This window comes from Rousettus aegyptiacus, unplaced genomic scaffold (assembly GCF_014176215.1).
Source record: "Rousettus aegyptiacus isolate mRouAeg1 unplaced genomic scaffold, mRouAeg1.p scaffold_m13_p_8, whole genome shotgun sequence".
NCBI lineage: Eukaryota > Metazoa > Chordata > Mammalia > Chiroptera > Pteropodidae > Rousettus > Rousettus aegyptiacus.
Window position 1 is genome coordinate 82,344,237 of NW_023416311.1, and position 15,107 is coordinate 82,359,343.

Below are 15,107 nucleotides of genomic sequence, written 5' to 3' on the forward strand. Positions count from 1 at the left end.
TACATTCATGACAAACTTAGATATAGGTGATATGAATTGTTTTAGAAATAACATTTGAGAAGAGGGGTGGGAGGAAGGAGGAGAGGGTCTTAAAAAAAAACTCTTTCAAAATATTTTTTTTCTTCTAAGTATTGAAAAGGGACAGTATAACCCTCTCTTTTTTTCCAAGTACTCTCATAGCTATTTATTGAGGGGAAGTACCAAATGTTTATTTTTTTAAAGGAGCTTCTTCTGTCCCGATGATTCATGTAGATATCATTTTCCTCCTGACTACAGAGCCTCTGAGACAAAGCTACACCCTAAGTGATATGCTGGTGTCAGAACAATTCCTGTCCTGAAGGAGGTATGCAACCTTCTTTATTCCCCCTTCGCAGACGTCCTTGAGCTGCTGAGACGGATGTGAGCGCGTTTTTTAGTCCTCATGCAAAACAACCATCTAAACATAACAGATGACATCAGCTTGGGCTTTTCAATTCCTGGATGGCAGCAGCGTGTTAATCCAGCCTTCATCCTGGATTTCATAAACTAAAACAAGAGAGCCTGGCAGGAGGACAGCGCTGCCGCTGGGTTGAGGAAATTGATGACGGGAAAGCATGCGGGCAACGCAGTGTATAAAACTCATAAACGTGTAGGCAGAGGCTCAGCTACCACTTTGGACGGCGGCTTCCCACCAGCAAGGACCACGCGGAAGGAAGCTGAGCCCCGGCCCACAGGGAAACATGAAGAGCGTCTTGCTCCTGGCCACGCTCCTTGTCCCTGCGCACTTGGCGACGGCCTGGAGCAGCAAGTATGCGGTGGACTGCCCTGAACGCTGTGACAGCAACGAGTGCAAAAGCAGCCTGCGCTGTAAGAGGACAGTGCTGGACGACTGCGGCTGCTGCCGAGTGTGCGCGGCGGGGCTGGGAGAGACTTGTTACCGCACAGTCTCAGGCATGGATGGAGTGAAGTGCGGCCCGGGGCTGAGGTGTCAGTTTTACAGTGAGGAGGATGATTTTGGTGACGAGTTTGGTATCTGCAAAGGTAAAGAGTGACCCCTTGCTCCTTCCTGTCCAGGGCACACTGAAGGCTTTTAGCTCTTGTGGGAGATGAGGAGACTTTTCTCCTATGATAAAGAGGGAAAACGCAGGTGAATTAGGGACAAGGCCCACACAGATGTTGTCACAGGTTGAGAGACAGTAACTATGTAATTAGCAACTGAATTCACTGTGCAAGAAAGCACTGAAAGAAATACAGCATTTTGCAAATTCTGTTTGGGAGATTTAAGAAAAAAAAAAGTTGTGATGGAAGATTGTGATGCCTCATTTTTTGGAAAACTTTAGAAACTTGACAGGTAATCTGTTATGGATGGTGTAGGTGCTCTCTCTTCTGCAGGCAGGGATTACAGAGGTCAGCACTAGATAACCTGTCTAGCTCTGGGGTTTAGCGATTCTTTGATGTTGTAAGGGTCCACAGGATGGAGGGCATCTCTCAAGATGAAATATTTCTGTTGAACACTAAATGCACTTTGTGAAATAGGGTGGACTTAAGTCATCTAACAAAACGACTCACTTTCTTGGAAAAGGGTACCCTGAAGTAGAAAACAAACCTCATTGCACTTTATAAATGCTTTTGGTCATCTAGAAAAAATAGTAGATGGTGTAAGACAAGCAAAAATCACAGTAAATAAAAATAAAAATTGGCAACCTGTTAAGAATGAGGTTGGCAGTCTTACAGACTTAAAGAAAAACTTCATTAGGCTGAAACTGTAGCTAATCAATGTAGTTAGGCATTTGTAGAATTGATTTTAAACTTGGTGACTGTAGTTTAAAATGTTTAACACGTTTAAAATGTTGAGAATCTAAAGAATGGTGATGTTAAACTCTGTATGGAGACTTCATGATCTCATCATTAAGAGCTATTGTTAAGATGTAACACATATGCTATAGCCCCATTTGTTAGTTTTATAATACAAAGAAGCTTTCAAAATTATTAAAGGGACTGGGAAATTTCTAAATAATTCTTATATTTTATGTATTTAATACAATTGTATGCTTTTATGAATGATAACTATCCAGTAAGAGCTAGCTCATTAATTCTCCTACCTTTTAGACAAATATTTTTATAAATGTTAATCACCTTTTAATCCTCAAAACACTAAAGGTTAAGAAATCAATACTTGAACTATTAAGAGAATTTATTTTTTGCTTAGTTTATTTTTGTTTATGGCCAACAAAAGATAGAATATCAAAGAAACATTTTCTTGCTAAACATTTACAAACATTTCTTTCAGCTGAATAGGATCTGAATTTTCTGTAAATTACAGGGCTTATCAGCCAAGAAAACAGTACTTCACATAAGGAAGTTAGGGAGGAAGTGGTTAACACAATCATACTTAGGATACAGCAAGTATATGCAGTGGATTGCTTTTTCTCTTGGCATAAAAATCGCCTCTGTAAATGTGACTGTAAATGTGCAATCACATATGGGTAAAGAAACGAGCTGTAAGGAAGGCATCAGTAGTCTTTAGTGCTCTAGTACTCCTCTAAATGATTGAGGTAGCTGTTAATGAGCTATACTTTTAGAAAATATTTAAGATTACTCCTTTTGGCATCCTTCAGATTACAAGCCAGTCTAGTTTGGAACATTTTCCTCTCTGCTTGAAATAGTGAGCCTGTGTGAACCTCAGCAACTCTGGAGAGAAAGATTATATTTTGCTATAGGCTAACTCCCACCTTCAGCTTTTTTACAGACCATTCCTATGAAAACTGTATGCCTCAGCTGCATATCTAATGTTTTCTAAATATTCAGATGTTTGGCATTGTGTTTCCCAGAACAATCAGCCAGCCAACACATATTTATTGCATACCTACTATATCTGCCTTGAGGATGCTTGAAACCAGTTTCCTCTGCAATCTGAGGGGTGCTGAAAAGAGCAATCCTGTATCTCTTTTAAAAAATATATATTTTAATTATATCTCTCTTGATAATTCTATGGGATATGAGATTATTAAAGACTCAAATGCTTCACAACTTGTTTCTCTACCCATATGTGATTGCACATTTACGAGGATATTCTCATGCCAAGAGAATAAATATTCTACATCTATTATGCTTGGCTGTTAAAGATTGGCTAGTCTATTGAGATGCTGTCTCCTTACCTCATAAAAACCATGCAGTTTAATACATGAGTTTGTCCTCTTTTTATCAATCTTTTTTTTTTTATGTTTTAGTCTAAATATGAAATCATTGAAGCTCTAAAAGCTTCCAGATTTTGGTAGGTATGTAAATAAATTCTCAGCTTTCTTGCTCATTTAACATATTGCACCTTAGCTTTGCAGAGGGTTTTACTAGTGAATCCTCTTAACATCTGGGGGAGTTAGGTAAATTGTACTGTCATTTTGACAGACAATAAACTTGTTGGAGCAGATTGAGGATCTGATCACTTCATGGAGAGCTGGGATGTCAGCCTTCTTTGCCCCTGATTAGTTTGAAGCTCTGTGCTATAAAGTAGTAAATTGTCTGTGAATACAGAGGATTCAAAGACAGCATCACATTTTTTAAACTATTAAGGAGCTGATGCATATATCTGTTCAACTGCTCACCTTTACTGAGCTGTCACAGAGATAACCTATGAGAATCTGTTTATTTGTATCTAAGAATAAAACATAGAATTAAGACTGGTTCAAGGGTATTAGTTACATGTAGTTATCCTCAACTAAGTTTCACAGAAGTACACAAATGAGGGGCATCTTTAGTGTGTGATTTCACATTTGTGACTTAAAGTTTTAATTTTCAGAGACTTTTTTTTTTTTGAGAGTTGGGTTTCATCTTACAGACAAGATTCATGAAGTTTGTTCAAATCCTGGGTCTGTGCACACAGGGGCTATCAGGGTGGAGGCTTACGCACAACAAGCAGCTCCTTCTCTAAACTTTCCCTTTGCCCTCAGACTGCCCCTATGGTACCTTCGGGATGGAATGCAAAGAAACCTGCAACTGTCAGTTAGGCATATGTGACAGGGTGACCGGAAAATGTCTGAAATTTCCCTTCTTCCAATATTCGGTAGCCAAGTCTTCCAACAGGAGATTCGTTTCTCACACAGGTAAGAACCGATTCTAGTATAAACATTGAAACAATAGTCTCATTTTCAATTTGGAATACTTACAAAATATCACTGAGTAAAATAAGATGTTGATTTGAATGATTTTGTTTCTTTTATTTTACTAAGGGGAAAAGCAGGTGGTGTCGAGTTTGGTTGCTGTTGCTGTTTCTTAAAAAGATCTCAATAATTTTAAAGATTCTATAATTTCTCATAAAATTTACCCAGTTTATATTATTGGTTGCCAAAAAAACCTGTAATAAAAAATAACCAACTAAGACATACAAAGTTTGTAAATTCTTTAGTAATCTGTTTAATATATGTGCTAGACAAAGCTACTTCTCTCCCAACTTTACATTGAAAAAGTACTCAGGAATTTATTGGATAAAGTTTAAGAGCCAAGATAGAAAATATTGAACATTTCGCTCTCTCCTTTTAACCAAATGGAAGCATTTAAATGGAATAATTCCAAGCATGTGTTTTTTATGGATTTTGGAAGAGATAAGAGATAGTGTCTACGATTGAAATGTGGGAATTATCTCTAAACTGTTGAATGAAATTGTAGTAATACTCTCATGCTGCTTGTTAGTGCAAATTTCTTACACAGGTTGCTAGAATGTAAGAAATACACGGCCTATGCGATGGCTCTGTGCACATATTTGGTTCTCTTGTTGAACAAATGACCAGTACAGTAAAGCTTCATTAACTTGAAAGTAGCTCATTTAAAACGTGTAGCCACTGCAACTGCTAGTATCAATAAATGACAAATTTCCCCCTTTGTATATAAATATTTGACAATCTAAATTTATTTATTTAGTATTTTTTCTAATCCTTTGAAGTTTAAAGTAAGATTTGAAATACTTGACAAATGTCCTTATTTCTCAGTTTTACCTCCTTCTAATGTATTGGTACAATTAAGTACATTAAGATAAAGGGAACATACTGGGCTTTTAAGGGAATTATTATTAAGTACAGCTATGCCCTTAAACATTAATTTAAAATGAACACGTCTTTTTGAAACCTATCGAATAACTGAATATTTGATCTGGAAATTAAGATTATTATTAATATTTTAAAAATTTATGACTTGTTCTTATAGTTCTTGAAAAGCAAAATGGAATAAAATTGAGTTTTAAGACCTAAGTTTTTTTTTTATTGAGATGATATTTACATAACATAAAGTTAACCATTGTAAAGTGAACAGTTCAGCGGCATTTAGTAAATTCACAATATCGAGTAGCCACTACCTCTAAATAGTTCCAGAACATTTTCATCAACACTAAATAAAACCCCAAGACCCATTAAAAAGTTATCCGCATTCTCACATCCTTCCAGGCCATGGCAACCACCAATCTACCTTCTGAGACCTAGAATTTTTTGAATGATGTGACTGCTTTTAGTGCAGGTTTGAAACCTATTGTGTCAGTACAACTAACTGCCTCAAACGCTTGCAATTTCTTTTATCTCATCTTGCTTTCTTAAGACTGAAGGCTGAAAAGACCTTTGAAGAAACAACTTTCACATCCCTCTTTACTCATGTAAGGTGTCACCTAAACTTCTTTCACCAGAAACGACTTGAGTCCCTTGTGGATCATTGTTGGGGTTTGGGAAGCATTTCTGGGAGGACAGGAGAGCTCCTGCGGAATAATCCTCAATGACAACACTCTCCAGGGTGTCTCACCTACATTCCTGCTGCTGCACACACCAGCACATCCCTCCCTCCACAACACTATTGTGCAGTCTCTTTCCCTCAGAGCCGACATCCTCTCTCATTTGCTTGCAGGTTCTGCAAATATCTTACTTACTATATAGCTGCTGCCTGAGAAACCAATATTTTGCTGGGTGGAAGTAACATTATAGGTTACACAAAAAATATTTCTATACCCAAATTAGATATCAAGATTCTTATCAGAAATTTATGAAAAAAAAAAAGCATTTTCTGACCAAAGGTGTTTTCTTTCATTAGCTAAAAGAGTAACAAAAGATGATTATTAGCGTAACCTTAGTATATTGCCGTTAGGTTCAGGATGGCGAACAGGAGGATATCCTAAGGACCTTGTGGAGAGCCTGCCGGGAGCCCTGCTTTCACTTGTGCATTATCTACATGGGACTTTCTGGGGTTCATGTGCTGCAGTTTATAGCAGCTGCTTGGGGCCTCAGTCCTACCTTGGATTTTACATCGCCTCTGCACAAGCCTGTTTGGGTCTAGCCTTTATAAATGGCTCCAAGGTTCCTCAGCATAGTGACTTCCAGAGGTCTCTTCCACATCCTGATTACACAGGACTATCTTCTCTAACTTTCTACCTGTTGGCTACAATACTCTTGGCAAGTGGGTTTCCAAACTTCTTCTCTATTTGCTCTCTCTCTCTCTCTCTCTCTCTCTCTCTCTCTCTCTCTCTCTCTCTCTCTCTTTGTATTTTGGTAGTGAGCTTTCCAACTTTCCAAGACTGGGAATTCACAAGCAACTTTTTGGAGGGGAGGGGGAGAGGAGGGGCTGTGAGATCTGGAATACTTTCTGAATTTACGCACATTTGGCGACCAGGCTGCACTGATCTTACAGCGTTCTATTTTAGGATGTCCACTGCTGAAGCAAATACACCTCACTACTCTTGGAAACAGAAAAATTTCATTTTAGAAAATTCTAAATATTACAAACTTCTGTGGAAAGCAAGAACTATATTTATAAAAGTTCTGCCCTTTGTTCTGCCTTCTGCCTTCTGGAGCTATACCAAGAAACCAATCCCTCTTCATACTACATTGTATAAAAGTTTTACTTAGAGATCTATTCTTACAGCATTTGCTCATTCCATAACTATTTATTAGGTGCCTACTCTGTTCCAGGCACTATTGTGGCAGTAAGCAAAACACAAAGTCTTTGCCTTTATGCATCTGATATTCTAGTGGTAGAGTGAGATAACAACAACAACAACAACAACAACAACAAATGCATGTATGAGTTAATATCAGGTGATGGTAAGTATATGAAGATAAATAATTAAAGGAGCTGTTATGTCAAATGGAAGGTGCTAATTGATATAGAGTGGGTGAATACAGTCAGCATAGACTCTGAATCTGATCAATATTTCATTATAAACCCACTGTGATACAAAAATAAGACAAAACTGTATTTGATCTTGGAGTTTTAAACATTTGGACATGATTTGTATTCCTTCTAATTTCAGAGCATGACATGGCATCTGGAGACGGCAATGCAGTGAGAGAACTTGTGAATGAGAATGCTGCCCGGTCTCCTGTAATGAAATGGTTAGATCCACGCTGATCCTGGGTGGGATTTCTAACAGAAGACTATTTTAATAATACACAGCCAGCATTTTAGGAACTGTTTAGATTATAGCATTCGGACACGTAATTTTTGGAGATCACGTGTGATTCAGGGTGGGTCCAGAAAAAAAGTAGGCTACTAACAACAATCCATAAAATGCATATGACTGAACACTTAAATATTTGTTAAACATTTGAATGCATATAGATTTGTTAAATAACTGTTTATAGTAATACTGAAGAACTAAAAATGCAGTTTAGATAATCTTAACATAGAGGCAGGTCAGCCAAATAGAAAGGCAGCCAAAGCTGAAGACCACAGTGAGTCCCTGGTTTTTTGACTCAGATGTACATTTATGTTGGGATACAGAATAGAGAAAGAGTTAGGAGCAAGAGAAGGTGGGGGTGGGATGGGGAGTATGATATTTAGAACTTCCTGGTTGTAGCTTCAATAGAATTTAATTGTACTTTTTTTTCTTTTACTTTGGAAAAAAATCAAAACAAATAATCCCTAAAGGAAGTGGGATGTTTGAAACTTGTATGAGTTTGAGTAGCAGCCTTGAACTGAGGCAGGTTTCAAAGGGCTGCTAATATAGTTCCCAGGTTACTGTATCTGAAGGATGATTCTGAGCAGAGGACAAACGTACATTTCCATAAATGTCTTTCAAGAGTGCCACCTCAGATCGACAGGGCTAGGAAGTATCTTGCCCACTTGGGGAAGGTATGAAGGTAAATATTTATATATTTTTGTAAGCAATTATGTTAGTACGAGTCATCTTCCATGCCCATATTTATCATCCCCTTGAGAATACGAACATAATTTGTTTAAAATGGTTAGAATAAAGGGGTAATGCTATAAAGTTTTCAAAGATCCAAGGCATGAAAAATTTATTATTAATAATTATAGTAATATTAACAGTAAAAACCGTAAGAGAAACCTAGAAAAATTTAGCCACTGGATTTATAAATTGTCAAAAAATGATCAACAGAGTAAATTTATTTAAAGGAAAATGCAGTTATTTAGATGAGTTTAAATTTAAAATAGAAATGCTTTTAGAGAGGTTTGGGAAAGAGTCAATTTTTAGCTGGAAATGTCAACTTTAAAATATAATTCATTTTCATATTTTTCCCCTTTAAACTTAGTTGTAGGTGGAATTATGAGTACATTTGGGAGGATCTTAACACAAGCAACACTGTTGTACTCGATTTTGTTAGGAAATATTTGCAGAAATATTTTATTTGGAGTAAAGACTTATTTAAGAATTGTTTCACTATTTGCCTATATTTTATTCTCCAAGTTTGCCAACAAAGTTGTGAATGTATGTGTAGAAGGGTCTTTGAATGTAAACTGAATAAGCTGTTAGGACTTGTTTTAAAAGGACAAGTTTATGATTGTTCAATAAAAAAAAAAGAAAAGAGAAAAGAAGACAACCATCGAGTCTATTCATTAACTCCATTAAATTGTTAAAAGCTATTTAAATGATTCATTCAATGAATAAGAACTTTTTAAATGCATATTAAAGACCAGGATCCTCAACTGAGTTTTCTGCTACAGATAAACATCTTCTCTCAATATATGAGACCGGAACATTTATTTCTTGGCCTCAAACTTTTGGTCTACTTGTGCCTTAGAATTCCCTAGAAATTATGTCCCAATATATTAACCCATTCTACAATGGAAAAAAAAAAAAAAAGATGAACACTTCTGTTGGTGTTTGAAAGCGGTTACACTTTAGAAAACACAAACTTTTGGGATAGTGCGGATGGTGGAACAAGAGCTAGACTAGCCCAGGACTTATCTGTGCTAATGGCTCTGCAGCAACCACCTGTGTGACTGTGGGCACTAAAATCAAACCAAGGTGGGTTCATCTGTTCTCAGTAGCAGACGTGTTTCCTAGCTGCCCAGCTTCATGCGTTGGGTACTGGTGTGCTCTTCACTCCAAGTGCTAGTACCTGTCTATCCCGAACTGCTCTGTAATTTTCGAACTCTGTTCTTCATAGCAGTGGTCTCCAAAATCCTTGGATTTTTCACACTTCTTGATTGCAATATTTGTGAACATGCAATTTTAAGCTATTTTAAACTAGCATTGTATTAATACACTATGTTCATTATAAAATGTACATTCAAACTAGAAATTTTTTAAGGGATAAGAAGCAAATATAAATAGAAGTTCTAAGATTTTCTTTCTGCACCTCAATGAACTATCTGGGAAACACTAGATAAGCAAAAGAAAATGCCACAGGTCTGTGGTCTCATATGAGGCAGAGGGTGGCAGTGTAACCGACCGCTGCCAGGAGCTGGTCAGGTGCTGTGGCTATGGGTGGGATGTATATGGTCATCCTCGCTTAAATCACAGTTAAGGTGTGAACTCAGATTTTTGCGACTCCCTTCTCCCCAGTTTCAGAGTTGCTGTTTTTTGTTTTGTTTTTTAATGTGATACATTTTCGGATTTACCTCAAACATTCACCTTAGTGGTCATAGAAATGACAATATTCTTTTTGCACTGCTAGCTTGTTGATCTACATAATATTTAATTAAGTTACAGTGATAACTGGTACAAACAGGTTTGGGAAGAAATACGGCAGATTCTTGTTATGCTTTTATTTCAGCCAGTGGAAGTGCGAGCGTGCATGCGCGTCCCGGAGGAAGGCCTGGCTGCTTGCATCCCTCAGTGGTCACCATGCATATCACTCATATGTTATCACTGAGATAATTCGGTAGAGGTTGTTCAAGAGAGTTTTTACTGTATTTTAAGTGAAAAAAAAAACATGCTAGAATACATATGAATAATCTTATTTTTGTGAAAAATATGTAAATAAATATAAATTGAGATATAAATAGTGATGCTTATCTTATTTTTTATATTTTTAACTATTTTTAAAAATTTTTTCAGTTAGTTTTATAGTTGGGAAAAAGAATACAGCTCTCTCCAATTTTAAAATTTAAATTGCAGCTAATTTAAACAAATGAAAACACATTAGTGGTTTACTACATAAATAATAACTTAGGAACATAATATTACAATTCCATACTGTGAGACGTACTTCGCCATCTTGGTACTTTGTTAGATATGGAAATAGGATTTCAAACCAAGTAAGTATGGAAAATTGTAGTTTTCCTGTAAATGTTAGAAAGGTACAAAGCACATTAGCATATGTTGTACCTCTCTTCTGGAACAAATCATTCCTTCAACACAAGCATATCCAGTGAATCCTTAGAAAGGATAGATAAAGGTCTCTGGACTCTAAATTATAATATACCTTCTACACCTATGAACAGAAATGTGGTCAAGCTACCAGGGTATCTAAAGTATTTCCTGACACCTGTGAAGTTGGTAAATATTTCCTGTTTTTGTTGTGTCTGGAGAAAACAGGAATTAACATCTTGGAAGTGATTATTAAGCAAGCATCATGAATGACCTCTACCTAGGCAGTTCCCAGTAGGAGGTCCATTTTCTTAAAATCTATCATATTTCTCTTAAGGCAAAAAAGTAATTATCATAGTAATCTGACAACCAATTGAATGGTGCAAGATAAACTTTCTACCCAGGAGGAATGACACCTATACTATTTGTGGGATGTGGACCATTCATTTTCTGAATATTGATGTAGATCCAATTGTAAGTCTCCAAAAGTAAGCAAAGCTGAGAAAGTGAACAATAAATATCCTATCAATGACTCTATGCTTATTAAACTAGTTAGCCTATTGAAAAATATTTTGGGTTATCTTAAGTACAGTGGAAGGAGGACCCTAGAGTTTTTGAGTCAGAGAGAGCCATTATTAACCCACTGCGATACTAGTGGTTGACTTCAGGTGTGTTATTTAATCATGCTGCCTCTTAGCGTTCTCTGTGTAAAGTGCAGGAACTGACTTATGTGCAAACTTGTAAGGACCGTTCACATGTTCTGTGTATGCCATTTTATCCTATCACTGTATCTGGCATATACTAAGCTTTCCAGTAAATGGCAGATAATTCAAGTGTTATCATATAAGCCAACCTTATTATTATTATTATTATTTTGGTATTTCAAATGTTCATTAATTGCAGCAAGACTGAAATATTTAAAATATTTTACATGTTATATTAAAGATGAATAAATAGAGATTGAAGCAAATCGACCAACTCCTTAACAAACCTGAAGATGTCTGTAAAAGGTAAATAGCGGTGGGTGAAATTCAGTTAATGTCATTTGAAATGCTCTCACAATTCTACAAAAGAAGTGACTATTTTTAAAGAACAAATAATAGTGTTCTATTTAAATCTCCAAACAATAATTAGCATGCTCCTGAAAAAAAAAAAAAAGCACAATGCTTTAGGAGAATGCAAGGGAGCCCTACAGATGTGGCACACTTCCCTGGGTGTTATTTTTAGTTGTCTATTCCTGCCTTTTATTTTGGGACTTGGCTGGCTTCCTTTTGTAGTTTCCCCTTAACTTGTTCATACCTTTCTTTCTTATATAATGCATTTCAAGCTGCTTTTTTTTTTTCACCTTTCAAAGGAAATTCAAGGAATGTTGGCTAGTCCAGGAACTCCTGCTAGTCTTGGCACCAGCCGAGTTCTTGGTTTGAAAACAACCTAAGAAATCTAGGATCATGGCTGACTTTCTAGTTATTTAATGAATCAGCTTCGAAGGGGTCTGAGACTACAGACCAGTAGATTTTGAATATCATTTTCATGAAATTGTTCATGGCTTGTAGAAGAAACTAGAAGAATTTAAAAATGAACTCTGTTTTTGATAGATTTATACAAAATAAAAATTCAGTTTAAAAAAAAATAAGGAGAAAGCCTAGTTTAGGGCTATTTCACCTTTTCTCTACAAGCAGTTAGGTAGTCTGGCCAGAGGAGCATTCGTTCTACACAAAGTCAATAGAAGTAGAGTGAGGATATGCAAAGTTATGGTCCCTGTCTTTAAAGAGCCTTATAGAGAGACTGTGGAGATGGGACAAACAAAACCGAAACACACAGGTGCACAATTTATTCATGTGTGGTGGTTTATGGTTCTTTGGTTGCAAGTAAAAACAATGAAAAAACTGACTTTGGCTAACTTCCACAAAAATGTAATTTGTTGGTAGACTATGGGGTCCTTCACAAAATGGAAAAAGAAAAAACCTGCTGAATCAATTGGGTTAGAAGAGGCAGGGCAGCTGGGGAGCGAGATGACAGGAGCAAGGAGACATTCTTTCTGGAGTGCTGCTGCTGGCACGAAGAGCGACAATTGTTTTGCTCATATTTCAGTGCTGCTCCATTGTTCCAAGCCTCTCTGAAACGACTTTTTTGGGGGTATTCCTCTCAGACCTAGTGACTCATTTTAGTGAATAGCTCAGTTGTGACAAACATTCTTCCTTCGTAGGTGGATTTCATTTGGGTGTAGTCACAGATATTCAGAGTCCAGTCTGGCTAATGAGAGGTTGATCAATTTGGTCAGTACTGTTTGGGTGAAGACCAAGTTGTGTAACATGACAAGATAACAAACAGGGGTAGGATTTGGACAGGAAGAAGTGCTTTGGGGAGCCAAGAAACTCGCCCCGTAGTCTTGGTGAGTTAGGAAGTTGGGGCCCACCCCAGGTCATGTAAGTTTTCAGTACTTTTGAGAGAAACATCAGATATGTCACTCAAGTGTCATTGTGAGTGCGTGAAGCTTCTTGATGAATGCAACAGAGATATAGCCAGGTTCTGTTGGGATCAGCATGGGAGCAAGAGCTGTAGTAGTGCTCATAGGAAGCTGTCACCCTTTGATTGCCTCCTTTACCTATCTCATCATCTTACCATTGATTTCTTTTTTTTTTCTTAAATGACTTTAGTTGATATCAAAGGCAAAAACAATTATTATCCATAACTGCTTTAAGGAAAAATTGTCTTAAAAAAAATCCAGTTATTTAACATCAATTAAATAACTCGTTATTTTGTGCTTCATCTTTAAAGTAAATTTCTTCAAAAACTTCTTCATTTCTATCCTACCTAAATGGCTGCAACTTAACCTCAAACAGGAAAAACAGATGATACGTGTACATATTGAGAGAGAGAATATAAAGTAAATGTAATAAAATAGTAACACTTTGGGGATCTGGATGAAGGGCATGTGGAAAATATTTTTTATTTTTGAAACTTTTCTGTAAGTCTGAAATTAGGTCAAAGTAAATGTTAGAAAGGTGATCATTGATATTTTGATCAGCCTTTCCATGCTGCTTCCTTTACTGTTTTTGTCTTTACAATGACTAGGTCAAAATAATACCTATTGAAAACCTTGAAAAGCTGCCACTCTTAGGAAATGTGCTCAGTATGGTGATCGCCCCTTGCTTCTGAAGCCCTGAAAAGCTCTACCTCTCTATCTTTGCATCTGCAGGGGAGCCATGACACCCAGAAGTAACAGGAAATGCCAAGACTGTGTCATCATCAAGTGACCAAACACCTGCTTTTCGTAGAAGGAAGTGCCATACGGCCAGCAAGGGCCAAGTCAAGACCAATTCTGACACCTGTAGCAAGTAAAGGCAATGATTTGAGGGATGCGTCCATGCCCAAGTGAGATGATATGTCAGGGGCTGGGGAGGAGTTTCTTAGGGTAGATGTAAAGCTTCCTTTTAACCCTGTAATCATTGCCACTCACTATAAAGTGCCACATCTGGTTAGCATTGTCTTCTTTTGTTTGTGTAATTATTTTCCAAGTAATAAAGAATTAAGAGACCCAGCAATTCCACATCTAGATATTAATCCAAATTAAATAAAAACACTAACTTGAAAAGATATCTGCACCCCCATGTTTATTTACAATAGCCAAGACATGGAAGCGACCTAAGTGTCCAGCAATGGATGAATGGATAAAGAAAATGTGATATATATATATGTACATATATATGTATATATACATGTATGTGTGTATGTGTGTGTGTGTGTGTGTATGTGTGTGTATGGAATATTATTCAGCCATAGAAAGAAGGAAATCTTGCCATTGTGACAGCAGGATGGACCTTGAGGGTATTATGCTGTGATATAAATCAGACAGAGAAAGACAAATGCCATATGATTTCACTTGTATGTGGAATTTAAAACAAAACAAAATAAAAACCAATCTCATAGATGCAGAGAACACATTGTTTGCCAGAGGCTGGGGTAGGGAGAGGGTAAAATGAGTGAAGGTGGTCAAAAAGTACAAACTCCCAGTGATAAAATAAATAAGTCATGGGGATGTAATACATAGCATGGTGACTATAGTTAATAATACTGTGTTGCATATTCGAAAGTTGCTAAGATTGTACATCTTAAAAGTTCTCATCACAAGAAGAAAATTTTTTTATAATTATGTATGGTGACAAATATTAACAAGACTTATTGTGGTGATTGTTTTGCAGTGTACACAAATATTGAATCATTTTGTTGTACACCTGAAACTAATATGTTATATGTCAGTTATGTCTTAATAAAAAAATTGATAAGCTATGTTTATTTGTTCCTATCAAGAAAGATTAACATTCCATTTTCAGAGAAATATTTTAGTTGATGGGAAAATTATTAGTATATGTATGCATTTCTATCTTCATAGATTGGTGGCAGTCACAGGTGGTGGTATGTCAAGGTTGTGATTCTGAAATTCTGAAATTCAGGATAAACGTGAATTTTGACTGCTTGGTGGGTGACACTCCGATGGGAAAAACACGGGCCAGATGTTGTTACTTCTTCCAGTGTCTGTTTTCTTTCCTTTGAGTGCCGCCCTCATTTAAGTGTCTGTGTGTTTTGAAGTCAGGAGAAAAGG

General features: G+C 36.7%; 1 protein-coding gene across 3 annotated transcripts; it reads left to right on the top strand.

The window, feature by feature from the left end:
- Positions 1-441: 441 nt before the first annotated feature.
- ESM1 (endothelial cell specific molecule 1) lies at positions 442-14,080 on the top strand. 3 transcript variants are annotated; one of them, XM_016142346.2, is made up of 4 exons: positions 442-1,020; positions 3,927-4,079; positions 7,259-7,340; positions 13,704-14,080. In XM_016142346.2, exons 1-4 carry the CDS (start codon positions 720-722, stop codon positions 13,759-13,761), a joined length of 594 nt encoding a protein of 197 aa, XP_015997832.2. In that variant the 5' UTR covers positions 442-719; the 3' UTR covers positions 13,762-14,080. The 3 variants fall into 3 exon arrangements, with proteins under 3 accessions (XP_015997832.2, XP_015997834.2, XP_015997833.2); XM_016142348.2 differs by having other exon boundaries at positions 460-1,020; positions 7,259-7,362; XM_016142347.2 differs by lacking the exon at positions 13,704-14,080 and having other exon boundaries at positions 464-1,020; positions 7,259-8,689.
- Positions 14,081-15,107: the final 1,027 nt, after the last annotated feature.